Source organism: Nomascus leucogenys, chromosome 2 (assembly GCF_006542625.1).
Source record: "Nomascus leucogenys isolate Asia chromosome 2, Asia_NLE_v1, whole genome shotgun sequence".
Taxonomy (NCBI): domain Eukaryota; kingdom Metazoa; phylum Chordata; class Mammalia; order Primates; family Hylobatidae; genus Nomascus; species Nomascus leucogenys.
The window spans coordinates 7,467,445-7,485,991 of NC_044382.1; the positions used below are offsets into that span (position 1 = coordinate 7,467,445).

The 18,547-nt window shown below is 36.6% G+C and overlaps 1 protein-coding gene across 1 annotated transcript in view; it reads right to left on the bottom strand.

The window, feature by feature from the left end:
- Positions 1 to 18,547, bottom strand: part of RANBP17 (RAN binding protein 17) — a 431,538-nt gene that overhangs the window by 107,779 nt on the left and 305,212 nt on the right. The window contains exons 17-18 of the mRNA XM_003273231.3: positions 11,613 to 11,676; positions 11,413 to 11,521 (exon numbers count right to left, since the gene is read on the bottom strand). Of these exons, the coding sequence (XP_003273279.1) occupies positions 11,413 to 11,521; positions 11,613 to 11,676 (173 nt within the window). The remainder of the gene's footprint in view (positions 1 to 11,412; positions 11,522 to 11,612; positions 11,677 to 18,547) is intronic.

Sequence of the window (18,547 nt, forward strand, 5' to 3'; positions counted from 1 at the left end):
AGTAAAGTGCCAATTTATAGACTAATATTTTCATTGCCATCAGGAAAAGTAAATGTGAGCATAACATTGTAAGTTCTCAGTCAAGTATAGATAAGAATTATAAATTCCTTAGCTTTTAGGTAAAACCCAAAGCTAATCACCTCCACTGTGCCTCTGAGAATATGTTTAAACAGAAAGTTATTCATTTTGTAAGTTCTAAACATTTTTTTTCCTTCAGAGATATCACATTAAAATACAGGAGTAACTGTTTTAGTATGTTGGCTGGCAAATATTTTATTTGTAGGACATTTCATTATTTTGTACAATTTAAAACCTCCAGGGGTGGAAATGTAAAATGGTATAACCAATGTAATATGGTGTAGTCACTGTGGAAAACAGTTTGGCAGTTGCTCAAAAAGTCAGAGTTGCCAGTTGACCCATCAATTTCACTCCTAGGTATTTACCCAAGAAAACTGAAAATGCATGCCCACACAAAAAGTTGTAAGCAAATGCTCACAGCTGTATTATCTCATAATAACCAAAGGTAGAAAAAACTCAAATGTTCATCAACTAATAAATGGCTAAACAAAATATGGCACATCCAAACTATGGAATATTATTCAGCCATAAAAAGGAACAAAGTATTAATACATGCCAAAACATGAATGTGCCTTGAAAACATGCTAAGTGAAAGAGGCCAGATACAGAGGCCACAAATTGTATGATTCCATTTATATTAATGCCCAGAATAGGCAAATCCATAGAGACAGAAAACAGACTAGTGGTTTCCAGGGTTTGGGGGAGGGGAGAAGAGGAGCAATTACTTAATGGTACAGGGTTTTTGGGGGGGTGATGAAAATGCTGTAGAATTAGATAATGATGATGGCTGCACAATTTTATGAATATTCTGAATATACTAAATACCAATGAATTACGTACTTTACAAAAGTGAATTTTATGGTATGCGAATCTAAAACAGTAACACCAACAACAAAAATCTGGGTTTGCTCCCCCTCCGAAATGTACACAAAACAGTGAAACTTCTCATTTCCTTAAATTTGAATGCAAATAGCAGCTGGATTACTGGGCAGTTGGGGGAAGTGGGCAAGGAGAAGCAAGTAATAGAAATGATATGGTAACTGTAAATGATGGTAGCCAATAGTTACTGAGGATTTACTGTGTAAGTACTATGTGAAACACTTTGGCAATTGTGATAAATCAATATGGCAGGCAGAATACAGAATAATTACCCTCTCAAAGACATCCGTTCTACTTCTTGGAACCTGTGAGTATATTAGGTTATGTGATAAAGGGAAATTAAGGTTGATAATCAACTGACTTTAAAACAGAAAAGTATTCTGGATTATCCAGGTGGGTCCAATGTAATCACAAGGGTCCTTAAAAGTGGAAGAGGGAAGCAGAAGTCAAAGAACCACAAAGATGGCAGCATGGGAAGGATTCGGCCTGACACTGCTGGAGAAAGGGAGGCCATGAGCCAAGGAAAGCAGGTGGTCTCTAGAAGCCGCAAAAGGCAAAGGAACAGATTCTTCCTTAGAGCCCTGCTGACACCTTGATTTTAGCTTGCTGAGACCCACTGGGACATCTGACCTCCAGGATTATAAAATAATACATTTGTATTGTTTAAGCTACTACCTTGTGGTAATTTGTTACAGCAATAATAACAGAAAACCAATATAGTCAGTAAAGGTCAGCTTTATTGCCAACCACCCTCACCCCCCATTTTCATCTGAAATACAACCTGGGGCACATGGCATCTAATTAAATTCATACAAAGTGCAAATCACTGAGTAGAAACCAAAATGCATTTCAAAGTAAATACCAATTAATGTGACACCCAATTTCTTTCCCCCTTTCTAATCACTCCAATGTGCATGGCTTATATACAAGACATATTCAATTTATTTTTGTAGGATTCAATTAGAATGTTTTATATTTCCATCCAAGAATCACATCCAAGACTTTTGCAAGAAAGTAGGTGTAACGAAGCTCTGGTCCAAACTAAGGAAAATTAAGAGGATGGATAAACAAGGAGACATAGGCACTGGGCAAAGAAAATAATCCATTCAAAACCAAGTAACAACGGGCAATCTCAGAAGAGCTGGTGACTTCTGCAGGTCTAGGCCCAGATCATCTGCTATTTCCCAATGCTTCATTAAGATACCACTTCTAAGTTATATTACAGTAAAACTTTGAGAAATGTGCTTAACTGGCCCCTGAAACTTGGGCCACAATTTGGTTTTCATTTCAGTTTCCCTCTAAATTGCTTAGGAGTTCTAGCTAGTTTTGAAATGACCTGTGGCTTCAGGCAGGTCAGGATATTTTAGTATGTGTTGGGAAGTGTCATCAGATCTTGCTTCCACAGGAAAATAATAGCCCTAAATATTGAAGGCAGAGTAGATGGCATTAAGAGCGCCAAACTTGCCTCATTTTGAGGTCCCAGCAGCAGTCAATGCTTCTTCTAATAGTGCACTCAATAAACGTTTCTTAATATTTTCTAAGAACTTGCTTTGTGATAGGAATTGCTCTAGGCCTTTTTATATATCTTTATCTTATTTAAACCACATGACAACTCTTCTACGTAGTTTTCTCCATTTAACAGATGAGAAAACTGAGGTGCCCTTTAATTCTTCTCCCTAGGGAACCAGAGTGTTTATTTTAGTTCCCGGAAAAAAAATACACTGCCCACTGCAGACTGTAGCTACCCATTTTCAACGAATCCCACCCTAAAAGTCTCATCCATGAAATATCTCATTCCCTGGGGTGCTCTGGACTGTCTAGCCTCAAAACCAGGTAAGTTATTAAAACTGGATCTGGATTTAATGGGCTGCTTTCTGCCTACAGGGCCAGCTAATTAGTCTTAATTATCTCATTATAGATTTTAAGTATTTCCAGCTGCTTCTTTACCCCTTACTGCCCACTCCCCCATCCCCCCATGTCTATTTTTCAGATAATCTCTGCCAAGTCATTGATTCTTCCTATCAGCTATTTCTGATCAAGCCCCTCACTTGCTAAACCTTCCTGAGATATCCACCTCTATGTTCCTTTATCCATGAGAAGAAATACACTTTGGCCAATTATTAGGCATAAGAACAAATTTTAAAAACTACACTTGACTTTCACTCACCATCAAACTGTAATATACCTATACAGCACAAACAATAAACATGCATCTATCTGTTTATTTCATAGAAGCTTAGAAAGTAATCCTTTCTCATTTTCTTTCACTGCCCCCAAGCCCCAAGTCAATCACTCAGACCAAATAGTTCAAATAAAAATGAAGGAAAAAAGTTGTATTTCTCGACTGGTTGGTAAGGTGAAAGATGAAGTAATAGTTTAGTAAAAGTGGATGAAAATATGTGGTCAGAGGGCTACTACTTACATGGCTGACCTTGGGCAGGTCATTTAATCTCTATGAACCTCAGTTTTCTTTTTTTTTCTTTGAGATGGAGGCTCGCTCTGTTGCCCAGGCTGGAGTGCAGTGGCACAATCTCAGCTCACTGCAAGCTCCGCCTCCTGGGTTCACGCCATTCTCCTGCCTCAGCCTCCGGAGTAGCTGGGACTACAGGCACCGGCCACGACGCCCGGCTAATTTTTTGTATTTTTAGTAGAGACAGGGTTTCACCATGTTAGCCAGGATGGTCTCGATCTCCTACCTCGTGATCCGCCTGCCTCGGCCTCCCAAAGTGCTGGGATTACAGGAGTCAGCCACTGCACCCGGCCGCTGAACCTCAGTTTTCTAACAGATAAACAATGGAATAATACCTATTTAATGTGGGCAGGCGGATCAAAAAGGATAAATGCCTATGAAAGTGGTTTATAAACTATATATTTTTAAACAAATGTTAAATATTATTAATGAAGAAAAAATTCCTTTCTCTGTGTTTTTATATCTTTAGTAGCTATTTCTAGAATACTCTTCCCTTGTTATTCAAGTCATTCGTCATTTAAAATTTCTTAAATTTCAGCTAGTGATATCTTCAGATGCCAATTACCTATTATAAGCCAAAGTATATGGATACTGTGCTACCCTCACCCCTAAAGATAGAACTATCTCTTCACATCCATAAACATCATTTTAATATTAGTATCCCCCCAGTCATTAAAAATATGACTGTTTCTTAGAGTTTAAATACCCGAGGAATGCATTGCTCACTCAAATCCTATCCATGTGCTTCTCATCTAAGTAGTACAATATAAGATGCAATCATGAAATGTCCAAGGAAAAATCAACCATTGGTGACACTGAGCACTTCCAAATTTGTGGCTGGTAAAAACTTAATTTGCAAATAATAATTTTGGTTCTTCACCAAAGGAAAAGTGTTGTGATAGTGCCTTGCCACACTTACCCTCTTCAGTATTTGTCAACTAAATTCACCTGCATTCAAATGAAACAAAACAGAAGATTTTTATTTATTCAAGTATTTTATACTGAATAGCTCCCTGGAGGGTCTCCATTTACTGGCTCGGGTAATACTATCTTTCCTTTAGTTTATTAGATCGACCAAGTTAATTTTAAATAACCTAGGGAACTTTAAGTGATTCTTGGAAGGGCTAACATGTATGCACATATGGTTGGTCATCCATTTTTTCTGCACGTGAAGGGATTTTCTGCATTCATTTTGATCATTTCTTCGAACACCAAAAAAACCTGCCAACATCTCTCACATGTTTTGAAACACCACTATTCTAATGATGAAATGCTTTCAATTCTGTTCTTTATGCAAGTGAACATTTTGTCTAGTTTAGCTAAAGCAATCTGATATAATGGTACAACTGTTTATTGCCAACCACCCCCTGCCCCACTGCCATTTTCATCTGAAATACAACCTGGGGCACACAGCATCTAATTAAATTCATACAAAGTGCAAATCACTGAGTAGAAACCAAAATGCATTTCAAAGTAAATACCAATTAATGTGACACCCAATTTCCTTCCCCCTTTCTAATCACTCCAATGTGCATGGCTTATACACAAGACATTTTCAATTTATTTTTGTAGGGTTCAGTTAGAATGTTTTGTATTTCCATCCAAGAATCACATCCAACACTTTTGCAGGACAATAGGTGTTTTTTTTTTCTGTGATTCTTATCCCCACTCTCACTCTCCAAAGTCAGTGATATAAAAAGTTTGTCTTCATTTTTTTTTAATTTGAGGAGGATCCTCATTATCTAATGTTTTTATTTTTTTCATTTAATATATGAATCTATGCTGCTCTTGACAACAGCACTATCTTTTTCTTCCTTGTTTCCATGACAATGAACACACAATAGAAAACTATCAAGCCATATATACAGAAATTCTGACAGCCATGTTCCAGTCAACCTAGTTTGTGAGACAAGCCTTCAAATAATAATAACTGTGTTCAACAATGCTCAACAAATCATCGTCTATAAAGTAATAACACTTTGAACAGAGAGCAACAAGAGACTAATCGGGCACAAGAGTGGCCAAGTGTAGCTAATCACTTGTGAAAGTAATCAGCCACTTGATTTGTTTTGTCTTGGAGAGGCCAATGATCAGAGCTACTTCCAGAAAGAACCTGGCAGTCAGAGCTGATTCCAGGAGCCACAATGACGGTATCTTGGTTACTGTATACTTGTTTGTCATTCATTCAACAAGCATTTACTGAGCATCTGCAATGTAAAGACCCTGACTGGTGCTAGAAAAATATAAAAAAGATAGTCCATACCTTGAAGGTGCCCAACATAATTTTGGGAAGAATAACTCTAGTTTTTAACAACAGAAAGAAGCTCTGGTAATTTACACAACAAATCATACTTGATGCTTTTAATCATAACTTGATGCTTATCATATACATTTCATTATTTTAAAAAGTAAAAATTACTTATAAATAAGGAAGGAGTTTTTTTCAAACATGTGGAAGTTCTATGAGGGTAGCTACTATGATTTTAAATTTTATTTATATCCAGATTCAACTGACTTATATTGAGCACCTACCATGCACCAAGCACTTCCACCATAGCCTATCTCTTTCTGTTTCTCTCAAGGTGTCTAAAAAGTGCTTGTAATGCAACAGATATTTACATTTAAAAAAAAACTTTGAACTAAAAATGTGAATTTATTCTTTATATTGTTATGGGTTAAGCATTTCAAAGGAATAGAATCCTGGGAAAACTAATAAAATCCAATTATTCAAATTATATGTGTTTATTTCAGTTTCTCATACCTCATAGTTTACATTAAGCAATACTAAATAAGAGCAAATTTGCTTTCCAAAAAGTGTGCAACGTCTTTCTGGGCATCATCATGAACATCAATGATCAATGCAGTAATAAGTACAGTAGTACTGTGAATACAGAGCTGGGGCTGTGTGCAGGCTCCGATAGTGCTATCCTGTTGTTTAACCTACCACAGATACATAGTGGGTTCCCTATCTGTGATGACTGTATCAAAAAGGAAATGTTAACCCATTCCATTTCCAGGTTCTGAAAATGTGAGTGGCACGGACCTAGTTTTAAAAACTCTCCTCCAGATACTTCTCTTTAATTTTGGTCTCCCCACTTCTCACATTCTGTGTGACAGCATTATTGAAAGAGCATTTTTAAGGCCTGGGAAATAAATTAAGTCCAGACAAATGTTTCAAGGTCTCTTTAATGCTTGGACAACTGGGAAAGCAAGAAGACAAGCTCCTTGAGGCCAGGACCCAGTATGCCTGATTCATCTTTGTCTTGTCCTCAGAGTTTAGCACACTGTGCTTTCTAAATGATTGTCAAGGGCAATGACACAGTCTGGGGCTGCGCCTCTTCTCTCCAACACAGCAGCCAAGAGGTAAAATAGGCCAGGATGCAATACGAAAAGCTGTCACTCAGTTACATCTCCCACTTGCCTAAGGTAGCAGATGATTGGGTTTTGCATGCCTGGTTTACACTCTTCAAATATTTATAGACAGTTCTCTTTGCCTCCAGCCCTAGTTGTCACTTAGCCAAGTTATACATACATGGTTCTTTTAATCTTTCCTTAGAAATCAATCCCACTAAGCTCTTTAATCATTCTAGTTGCATTTCTCTCAACTTTTGGCAGTTTGTCTTTCTGGTGATTGAGTCTGTGGAAAAGTATGAAAAAAAAAAAAGCATGAAACATAGGAGGGGTGTAGTCCCCTTTCCATTTCAAAATTCAATGCCTTTTATGGGCAAAATAAAATTATTTTTCTTCTGTTTGTGTGAACACGTTTTTAAAAATTCATATTTAAATTGATGTAGTAATAGACTGCAAGAGAAACAAAGAAAAAAGTATTATTTGTATTATATTGTCTAAGGATGATATTGTCACTGACTGAACCCTCTCATGTATTAACTGGTATAACCTGCAATATTCAAATATGAGAAATGGGAGTCTAGAGTAACAGGGTCACTACAAAGAAGCTTAAGTGCCCATCCTGAGGTACTGCCTATCTGTAAATACTTCTAACTTTAGCTTTTTAGTAACAAATTTTAAAAATAAGTTAATTTTTACCATTATAAAAGTAATACACTAAAAAAATTCAAATGATCAGAAATAGAAAAAATTACCTATATGCTACAACCCAAAGTCAACATTTAGCATTTTTAGTTATTTTTTAAATTTACAGATAAAATTTTATGTTATTTATTGTATACAACATGTTTTGAAGTATATAGACAGGCATACCTTGTTTTATTGTGCTTCACAGATACCACACTTTTTTTTTTTTTTAAACAAATTAAAGATTTGTGGCAAACCTGAGTCGAACAATTCTACCGGCATCATTCTGCCAACATCATGAACCTACTTCATGTTTCTGGGCCACATTTTGATAATTTTCCTAATATTTCAAACTTTTTTCATTATTATTATATCTGTTATGGTAATCTGTGCCCTTTGATGTTACTATTGTAACTGTTGTGGGGCACCACAAATTGTGCCCTTACAGGACAGCCAACTTAATTGATAAATATTATGTATGCTGACTGCTCCATAAACCAGCCATTCCTTTGTATCTCTCCATCTTCTCAGGCCTCTCTATTTTGTGAGACACAACAATATTGATATTAGGCCAATTAATAACCCTGTGATGGCCTCCAAGTATTCATGTGAAAGGAAGAGTTGCACATCTCTCACTTTAAATCAAAAGCTGGAAATGATTAAGCTTAGTGAGAAAGACATGTCAAAAGCTTTAACAGGTCAAACGCTGGGTCTCCTGCACCAGTTAGCTAGGTGATGAATGCAAAGGAAAAATTATTGAAGAAAATTCAAGCGATTAAATTAAAATGCCAGCAAAAACACACAATGAGAAAGCGAAACAACCTTATTGCTGATATAAAGAAAGTTTCACTGGTCTGTATAGAAAATCATACCAGTCATAACATTTCCTAAGCCAAAGCCTAATGTGAAGCAAGGCCCTAACTCTATTCTATGAAAGCTGAGAGGTGAGGAAGTTGCAGAAGAAAAGATGGAAGCTAGCAGAGGTTGGTTCATGAGGTTTAAGGAAAGATGATGCCTCCATAACCTAAGAGTGCAAGGTGAAGCAGCCAAGTGCTGATGGAGAAGCTGCAGTGAGTTATACTGAAGATCTACCTAAGACCATTGATGAAAGTGGCTGCACTAAACAGATTTTCAATGTAGATGAAACAGCCTTTCATTGGAAGAAGATGCCATCTAGGACTTTCATAGCTACAGAGGAGAGGTCAATGTCTGGCTTCAAAGCTTCAAAGACCAGGCTGACTCTCTCATTAGGGGCTAATGCTGATGGTGACTTGAAGTTGCTGCCAGTGCCATTTTGAAAATCCTAGGGTCCTTAAGAATTATGCTAAAATCCACTCTGCCTGTGCTCTAGAAATACAGCAACAAAGCCTGGATGACAGCACATCTGTTTACAGCATGGTTTACTGAAAATTTTAAGCCTACTGTTGAAGCCTACTGCTCAGAAAAAAAGGTTTTGTAAGGCTATAGCTGCCACAGATAGTGATTCCTATGATGAATCTGAGAAAACTAAATTGAAAACCTCCTGGAAAGGATTCACCATTCTGGATACCACTAAGAACATTTGTTATTCGGTGGGGAGATCATAATATCAACATTAACAGGAATTTGGAAGAAGTTGATTCCAACTCTCATGGACGACTCTGAGGGGTTCAAGACTTCAGGGGAGGAAGTAACTGCAGATGTGATTTAAATAGCAAGAGACCTATAATTAGAAGTGGAGCCTGAAGACGTGACTGAATTGCTCCAGTCTCATGAAAAAACTTGAATGGATGAGGAGTTGCTTCTTCTGGATGACCAAAAGTGGTGTCTTCAGATGGAATCCACTTGTGGTAAAGATGCTGTGAACATTGTTGAAATAACAAAAGATTTAGAATATGACATAACCTTAGTTGATAAAGTGGCAGCAGAGTTTGAGAGGATTGACTCCAGTTTTAAAGAAGTTCTCCTGTAGGTCAAATGCTATCAAAAAGCATCGTATGCTACAGAAAAATCTTTTGTGAAAGGAAGTCAATTGATGCAGCAGATTTCATTGTTGTCTTATTTTAAGAAATTGCCACAGCCACCTGAACCTTTGGCAACTACCCTGATCAGTCAGCAGCTATCAATATCGAGACCAGCCTTCCACCAGGAAAAAGATTACAACTCGCTGAAGGCTCAGATGGTTGCCAGAATTTTTTAGCAATAAAATATTTTACTTATTTTTATTGTTTTTTGAGATGGCGTTCTGTTCTTGTTGCCCAGGCTGGAGTGCAGTGGCACGATCTCGGCTCACTGCAACCTCTGCCTCCTGGGTTCAAGCAATTCTCCTGCCTCAGCCTCCCAAGTGGCTGGGATTACAAGGTATTTGCCACCATGCCTGACTAATTTTGTATTTTTCGTAGAGACAGGGTTTCACCATGTTGGTCAGGCTGGTCTCGAACTCCTGACCTCAGGTGATCCACCCGCCTTGGCCTCCCAAAATGCTGGGATTACAGGTGTGAGCCACCGCACCTGGCCACAATAAAGTATTTTAAATTAAGATATGTACATTATATCTACATCATGATTACACACTTAATAGACTACAGTACAGTAAGTTTAACTTTTATATACACTAGAAAACAAAAATGGTGTGACTTGCTTTATTGTATCACTTTATCATGATGGTCTGGAACTAAACATACAATATATTTGGGGTACATATGTATGATGTAGAGTAACTAAATCTAACTAATTGACAATTACCTCTATAGTTACCTTTTTTGTGGTGAGAACCCTTAACATCCATTCTCTTAGCATTTTTCAAGAATACAATATATTGTTATTAACTATAGTCGCCATCTATGTACAACAGATCTCTTATTCTTTCCATCTACCTGAAACTTTGTATCTTTTGACCAGCATCACCTCAAAGTCCTCAGCTCCTAGTAACCACCATTCTACTCTCTCGTTCTATGAGATCAACTTTTTTAGATTTCACATGTGAGTGATATCATATAGTATTTGTCCTCTGTGCCTGGCTTATTTCACTTAACATAGTATCCTCTAGGTTCATCCACACTGTGGCAAATGGCAGACATTTTTCCTTTTTTATGGCTGAATAGTATCCCATTGTATATATATATATACCACATTTTCTTTATCCATTCATCTGTGGATGGACACTTAGGTTGATTCCATATATCCTGGCTATTGTGAATAACGATGCAATAAACATATGGGAATGCAGCTGTTTGATATACTCACTCCATTTCCTTTGGATACATATACACCCAGTAGTAGGATTGCTGGATTGTACAGTCATTTTATTTTGAATTTTCTGAGGATCCTCTACACTGTTTTTCACAATGGCTGTACTAACCATTTTTGATGAATTCCATTTAAGCCTTTTCTGAAGTATTGTCCCCCTATCCCCAACATACATGATCATACCATTTGCACCAGTGTTAACACTTTGCCTTTTCACTTAATGTTATAATATAAAATTTCATGTATTGCTTTGTTTTTAAATCTTCATTTTTATTGAGTGCCAATCATTCCACAAGTAAGTGCACGTGCCATAATTTTACAATTCCCTACTGTTGGAGACTTACATCATTTCTACTTTTTCTCTAGTTTAGACATCACTATGACGAAAATCTTTGTGTGTAAAGTTTTTCTCTGTTTAAGATTATTCCTAGATTCATAGCAGTAAAATTAATGTGTCAAAGGATAGGCAGAAAGTAAGTTGTGAGGTAAAAAATCAGTGCAAGTGTTATGTGAAGTGAAAAATGCCACCTTAAGTACAAAGATTTGTCTTTTGGCTCTAATGCTAACAAGTGAACACCCAAATCTTAAAAGGTTGTAGAAAACTGTCAGAAGACGCTAATTCTAGTAAGTCAAATGTTGTACCCACTAGTACTCCACTTCTTTATTCACACACAAGTATATTGCTAATTCCTTATTAATTGAGTTTAAATTCTTAACCTTACCTAGATCTACCATCAGAAGGCGAGTGAGCGCTGTGTAGAAGGTTGTTCGACACCTGAAGTCGCTGAGACTGTAACTGTCACGGATGCCAAGAAAAGGGAAGTGTTCACTCTAATGAAAGCAAAAGAGTAATCCAAGTTACTAACGCTTTACCTCAACTATTTGTAAAATGCTATTCATTAATTAAAGAAATAAGACTTACCGTGTGGTTTTTTAGCATGAATTTCACAGCATCTATCTTCACAAGTTTTTTTAAAAGGATATAGGTAATAGAAGTTAAGGAATCTAAGGAAATATATTTGTCATATCAGTATGTAATAAATCACAATGTAAAAGTGAACTGTAGTGGCATCAATTTCTACTTATAAAAAATATAATTTCTAAAGAGGATTCCTATAGGAACGTCTTTCCTTCTGTTAAGAATGATAATCTATTATTAACCAATGCAATTACTTTTTCTATCTTATACATATTCTAGTTATGGAAAGAAAGAATGAAATTTATAATTAAGACAAGAACTCCTTTACTATTAAAGTCTTGATAGTGGAAAATTAAAACTGACCCCTTTTTATATTTTGGGTGTAACTTATGAACTACTTACTTAATGTTATTTCATAATGAAATAATTATAAAAGACCCATAATAGGCTATCAAAAAAGAGAAAATTATTCAATTCTAAGAAATAGTGAGCTCTCTTAGAAATCTAAGATCAGAATATAATTAGGAGGATATAGCAGACTGCATGTCATCAAGTATAGAAGGACAGCTTAAAGGAACTAATATGTCTCAAGTGCCTAGTATGTAAAAGGCATTTTCCATATGTTAATTCACCTAATCTTCACAATTACACTGTTAAGTATTATTTATTATTTTTAGTCCATGAATAATGAAACAGGAGCTAAGAGAAATTAAGTTGCTTGCCCAAGATTATACAGCCATGGATTGACAGTGCTGAGATTTGAACTGTAGTTTGGTTCCAAAGGCCATGTTCTTTCTGCTGTACCACATTATCACCGGAACAAGTCAACTTAGGAGGAGCATAAAGTTAAGAAATCGGAAACATGAATACAAGGACTAAATAATTTCAGGTATGACGTGGATTCTACACACATCTACTCAGTATGCAAATACTCTCTTCTCTTACGCTACCATAGTCATGTGTTTTCTACCACAGCTAGAGCATCTCTCGGCCATTCCCTAATACCTACTTATGCCTTTCTTGAAGGCTGTAATAATCTTGTATGGCTCCATTCATGTTACGAGGAAAATACTGGCTTTCTTTTTCCTTCACATCATCTCCAAATATATGACTCAGTCTACTGCCTCTGCACAGGGACACTAGAAAGCATAATTCTAAATTTTAGTCACTCAGGCATGGGTATCAAAGAGTGGAAAACACATTGGAACATGAATCAGGAGACCCGAGCTTGACTATACCAGTCAATGAATCCAAGTAATAAACTTAGCCTGTCTCAGCCTTAGTTTCCCTCTCCAAGAAATGAGGATGAAACCTATGCCCAAGCTACCTTACAGGATTGTTTGGAGGATCAGATAATGCAAATGTCTTTGCCAATTATCAATCATGGAAAAAGAAAGATGCAGAGAATTCACAGAACGTGTGCAACTTGCAAGGCTAATTTTCACAATTCCACGAGATAGGTAGCATCGCTTATATTTTTCAGGTAAGGAAATAAACTAAAAAAAATTAAATAATTTTTCAAAAGATAAACAATTAGTATGATTTATACTCAAGTTCCTCTGATTCCAAAGCAACCATTCCAGTTGCATATGAAGCATGTATGTTTGGCTTAGCCCTATACCTGCTTATTTAAAATATACATCTACATTTTAGCATGTATCTGTATTAGACAGTAAACTTTCTAAGGGCAGGGACATCCATGCACTTTCCCTATTGCACTGCTCTCAGCAGGTGCTCAGTGCACTGTGTTTTTCTTTTTCTGAAACAGACTCTTTGCTGTGTCACCCAGGCTGGAGTGCAGTGGCATGATTTCAGCTCACTGCAACCTCTTCCTGCCCGGGTTCAAGTGATTCTCCTGCTTCAGCCTCCCGAGTAGCCAGGACTACAATCATGGGTCACCATGTCCGGCTAATTTTTTGTATTTTTAGTAGGGATAGGGTTTCACTATGTTGGTCATGCTGGTCTTGAACTCCTGACCTCAAGTGATCCACCGTGCCTGGCCACAATGCAGTGGGTTTCTCTGGCAGGCTGCAGGGCAACAAGATCAAGGCTGTCAGGTAGCAAGTTTTTCCTTGCCTCCAAAGATGCAGATTTGATGATTATTCCTAGTGGCAGTCACTGGGCTGAAGACCTGCCACTCAAACTTCACTCAGTTAAACTGGGGTGGGATCAATAAACTTAGAAATATCTTAAGTAATTACCAAATAGAATTCTCTTAAAATTGCAAAGTTAAAAGTGACAGGGTCTATGGGTAATAAGAATGCTGCCATTAATAGGAATCTTCCTGTCAGTGCTGTTAATAAACAGCAAGTCATGTTTTGACAATAGAATATTTATGAAAGCAATAAACAGAACATTCACAGGAAGAATCTCATCTGTCAAAGACACATTTTCTGCAGAACGGCATCTGTGCACTTTGTACCAAGGCCAGCCTCACTGCCTTTTAATTACATTCTAAAGAAAAAAAATGATTAAGAATGAATTTTTATATTTTTCAATAAAGAAAAAAATGATAGTTCATCTGAATATTTATATTCTCTTATAGAAATCCAATTCAAACTAGTTATGGCTCTTAAGTGGGTCTGTAATGTTAAAAAAGGCAAATGAACCCATCATCTTTATGATCTTTACACTCTGATCTTATTCTTCTCTAAGAGACTAGGGTTCTTCTGAGTTGTGCCATTTTGGCTGGGTGGAGCATTAGATAAATTATGGCAATACTAGGTTAGATTTCAGAGGTCTATTCAAAACACCTCTTAGCAGTAAATCTGGTAAATGGTGGTGACAGTAACAGTAGCAACAGTACTAGAAGTCTTGAGAGTAACATTAATATAGGAAACGTCACACATGGAACATGTCAACAGAAGAGTCACGATTCAAATCCAGATCTGTCTGGCTCTAAAGCATAGGGTCTTTTCACTAGGCTGTACCAGATCCATTTGATTTTAAAGAGGCTAGTTCTCCTCCAGAGATCATTTGCTTCTTGAAATACAATTGAAATCGGAATCAGGTCCCAGAAGGGACAGGGAAACATTTTATTTTAGGAGGGACCAATTCATTAACGAGCCAGCATCACATCCAGGATTGAGCAAACTCTATAGTCTGGCTGGCAGTAACCCATTAAACTAAATTCTCAGAAAATCCCTGTCTCTAGCCATGTGGTTATGAAAACATCGAAGAGGGTGAAGACGGTCTTATTGATAGCTAGGATGACACATGAAGAAGAACAAGAAAAGAATCTCATAGATGGCTGAAAATTCTGAAAATCTGTATCCTTTGAAAAGGAGGATACTAAATTGAGAATGAACTGCTTTCTTAGGTTACAGGAGTACTACTACACAATTCAGTAGCTGCTCGACACAGTAACACCAAGTATGACTTCAATTCACAGTATCAGGCCTTTCCTGAGTATTTACCACATTTCATCAAATCTAAAACACCACTGATTGTAAAACAAAAAAACCACTATAATATGTACTACTAAGAAAAAGTACTTAAAAATACCATCAATTATAAGATATATCCTATTTACAAAAGTGTAAAGATGTGAAAAAATTTCATTTAGAATTATATTAGTGTACTAGGTACATGATATTCACTAAGTACAAGAGAGTGGGTAATCATACCGAATCTGGGCAAATATTTAAAAGTCATACATGTTCATAGACACTTTTTGCAGACAGAGTTAGATCGTGATGAAAGAAGAAAGTTCACAGATGACAATATTACATGTCAGAAATTGCTGTACTTAGATTATATGTACAAAGTATACTACTGAAGTACTGAAGTAAAATATAAACTTACTGAAATGTAAGTTTAGTTATTTCAAAAGTAGAATTTTGCTCATGAACTCTACTAGACACACACACACACACACACACAGACACACAAACAGACACAATTCCTTTTAAGCAAATATAAAGAAAAGAATTGAAGGTAGAACTACCCATTATAAAAGTACTAAGGGAGACTATATAGGACAAAAACTATACTAATTGGTTATCCTCATATGATACCTGGCCATTTCTGATAATAAGTTAGGTAATAACATCAATATTTATTCACAAGATAGACTAAAGACTTAAACATAAGACCTAAAACCATAAAAACCCTAGAAGTAGGCAATACCATTCAGGACATAGGCATGGGCGAAGACTTCATGACTAAAACATCAAAAGTAATGGCAACAAAAGCCAAAATTGACAAATGGGATCTAATTAAACGAAAGAGCTTCTGCACAGCAAAAGAAACTATCATCAGAGTGAACAGGCAACCTACAGAATGGGAGAAAAATGTTAGCAATCTATCCATCTGATGAAGGGCTAATATCCAGAATCTACAAGGAACTTAAACAAATTTACAAGAAAAAAACAAACAACCCCATCAAAAAGTGGGCAAAGGGTAGGAACAGACACTTCTCAAAAGAAGACATTCATGTGGCCAACAACCATATGAAAAAAAGCTCATCATCACTGGTCATTAGGGAAATGCAAATCAAAACCACAGTGAGATACCATCTCATGCCAGTTAGAATGGTGATCATTAAAAAGTCAGGAAACAACAGATGCTCGCAAGGCTGTGGAGAAATAGGAATGCCTTTACACTGTTGGTGGGAGTGTAAATTAGTTCAATCACTGTGGAAGACAGTGTGGTGATCCCTCAAGGATCTAGAACCAGAAATACCATTTGACCCAGCAATCCCATTACTGGGTATATACCCAAAGGATGATAAATCATTCTACTATAAAGACACGTGCACAAGTATGTTTATTGCAGCACTATTCACAATAGCAAAGACTTGGAACCAATCCAAATGCCCATCAATGATAGACTGGATAAAGAAAATGTGCACATATACACCATGGAATACTATGCAGCCATAAAAAGGATGAGTTCATGTTCTTTGCAGGGACATGGATGAAGAAGGAAACCACCATTCTCAGCAAACTAACACAGGAACAGAAAACCAAACACCACATGTTCTCACTCATAAGTGGGAGGTGAACAATGATAACACATGGACACAGGGAGGGGAACATCACACACCAGGGCCTGTTGGGGGGTGAGGGGCTAGGGGAGGGATAGCATTAGGAGAAATACCTAATGTAGACGATGGGTTGATGGGTGCAGCAAACCACCATGGCACGTGTATACCTATGTAACAAACCTCCACATTCTGCACATGTATCCCAGAACTTAAAGTATAATTAAAAAAAAAAAACACATAAAAAAATCCAAATAGGTGTAACAAAGATGAAGCATCTTAAGGGATACTAATAATCATTTACAAGGAACAGGAGTTAAGGCATAATCACTCAACAGAAGGGGCAACAGTAAGTTCTAAATGCCCACTGTATGAAGTTTTGAAACTATAAAGGAAGGGAAAAAAAGTCTTAATCTCTAATAATTTACAATCTAATAGGAGACAGGACCAGCAAATACTAAACTATATTACATTCATACCCAGATACATAGATTGAAAACAAGGTGTTCACAAACATTAAGAAAAACAAACCACGACTTCAAAGAAAATGAAGGGAATTAATATTTGGTATTAAAGGACTAAGGATTAAGCTATTTCATGACGGCTTTACTAAGTCTTTAGCCAAGACTGAAAAATTGAATAAACCTAGTTGAGTTACAATGTGTCAAATGGAGGAGAGTGGCAAATGTGGTGATTCAGTGAAAGATAATGAAGGGTATCAAGGGGTAAGTAAAATAAATTTCCTTGGCCCAAGTATAAAGTACAAATTGTGGTCTAATGGAGGATCAGAAAGTTAGCTATGGGAACTCAATAAGTCAAGTACCATCAAAGGGCTCAAATTCAAGGCAATAATTTTGCTTGACCTAAGAAGCAAGTGGAAGAGATTGTGGGCTTTTGGGAAGAGAAATGATCAGATCAAAACAATACTCAAGGTACGTAATTTTGTGAAACAAAAATCTAAATAACTTGGTGAAGGTCTAAATAAGGGGGCTACAGAAGAGGAATAGGGAGGATTCTACACCTGATTCTGGTATTCAAACAAACAGAGGAGATAAATTATGGGATGACTTTTCTGTGGCTGATAGAGACAGAAAACAATGAAATAAATCAACGTTTCCTCTGATAAAAAATGCTAATAGAAGTATGCCTGAGGGATGTAAGCTGAAACCAGTTTTATTTAACATTCTCACAAACCAGCTGGAGATGGTGGTATTCAGTAAAATAAAGCAATGCATTTTACTACTGTTTCACGAAAGCAGAAATATTACTGTTTATTGCTAAATAGTTCCTGTAACAGACATAAACAATTTTACTTTCATCCTTCACCCTTGTTTCATTCTTGCCCTTTGCTTCATCTTTCATCCTCTACTCTTTCCTGACACCTACCACGTTCAGGATTCATATCCAAATGGTGGGAGGGTCAGAAACAGATGTGAGGATGTCTGGTTTGCACATTATTTGGTAACTTTAAAAGCTGCACATTTAATCGTTTATCTGTAAGCTTATGTCTAAATGACCTCGAATAAAAGGGGCTCCCTCAAATCAGCCATATCACAATGTCACATACCCACATTATTTTTAATGTGTAGATTTTCAGAAAATTAGTATGTAATTTATCTGAGTTAAATTTAAACAGAAGAAAAAGAAACTATATTAATAAAACAACTGACTTTAAGCTCTTTGGAGAAATATAGAAAAGGAAGTTTGGAATCAGTGTCAATTCTGTTAGAATTTAAAATCCATGAGGGCAGGGTCTGTGTTTTATTTGTCCTTTTGCCATGTACTTAGCAAATGCTTAATAAATATTTGCTGAATTGAAAGAGGCCAATAAGATTCCAGATGAGTATGGAATTAAATTTAAAAATCACTATTTTAGTCTTACTAAATATTAACTCTAGATAAGGATGAAGTTCTAATTATTGTACTTAAAACAAGCAAGCAAAAGAAAGACAAA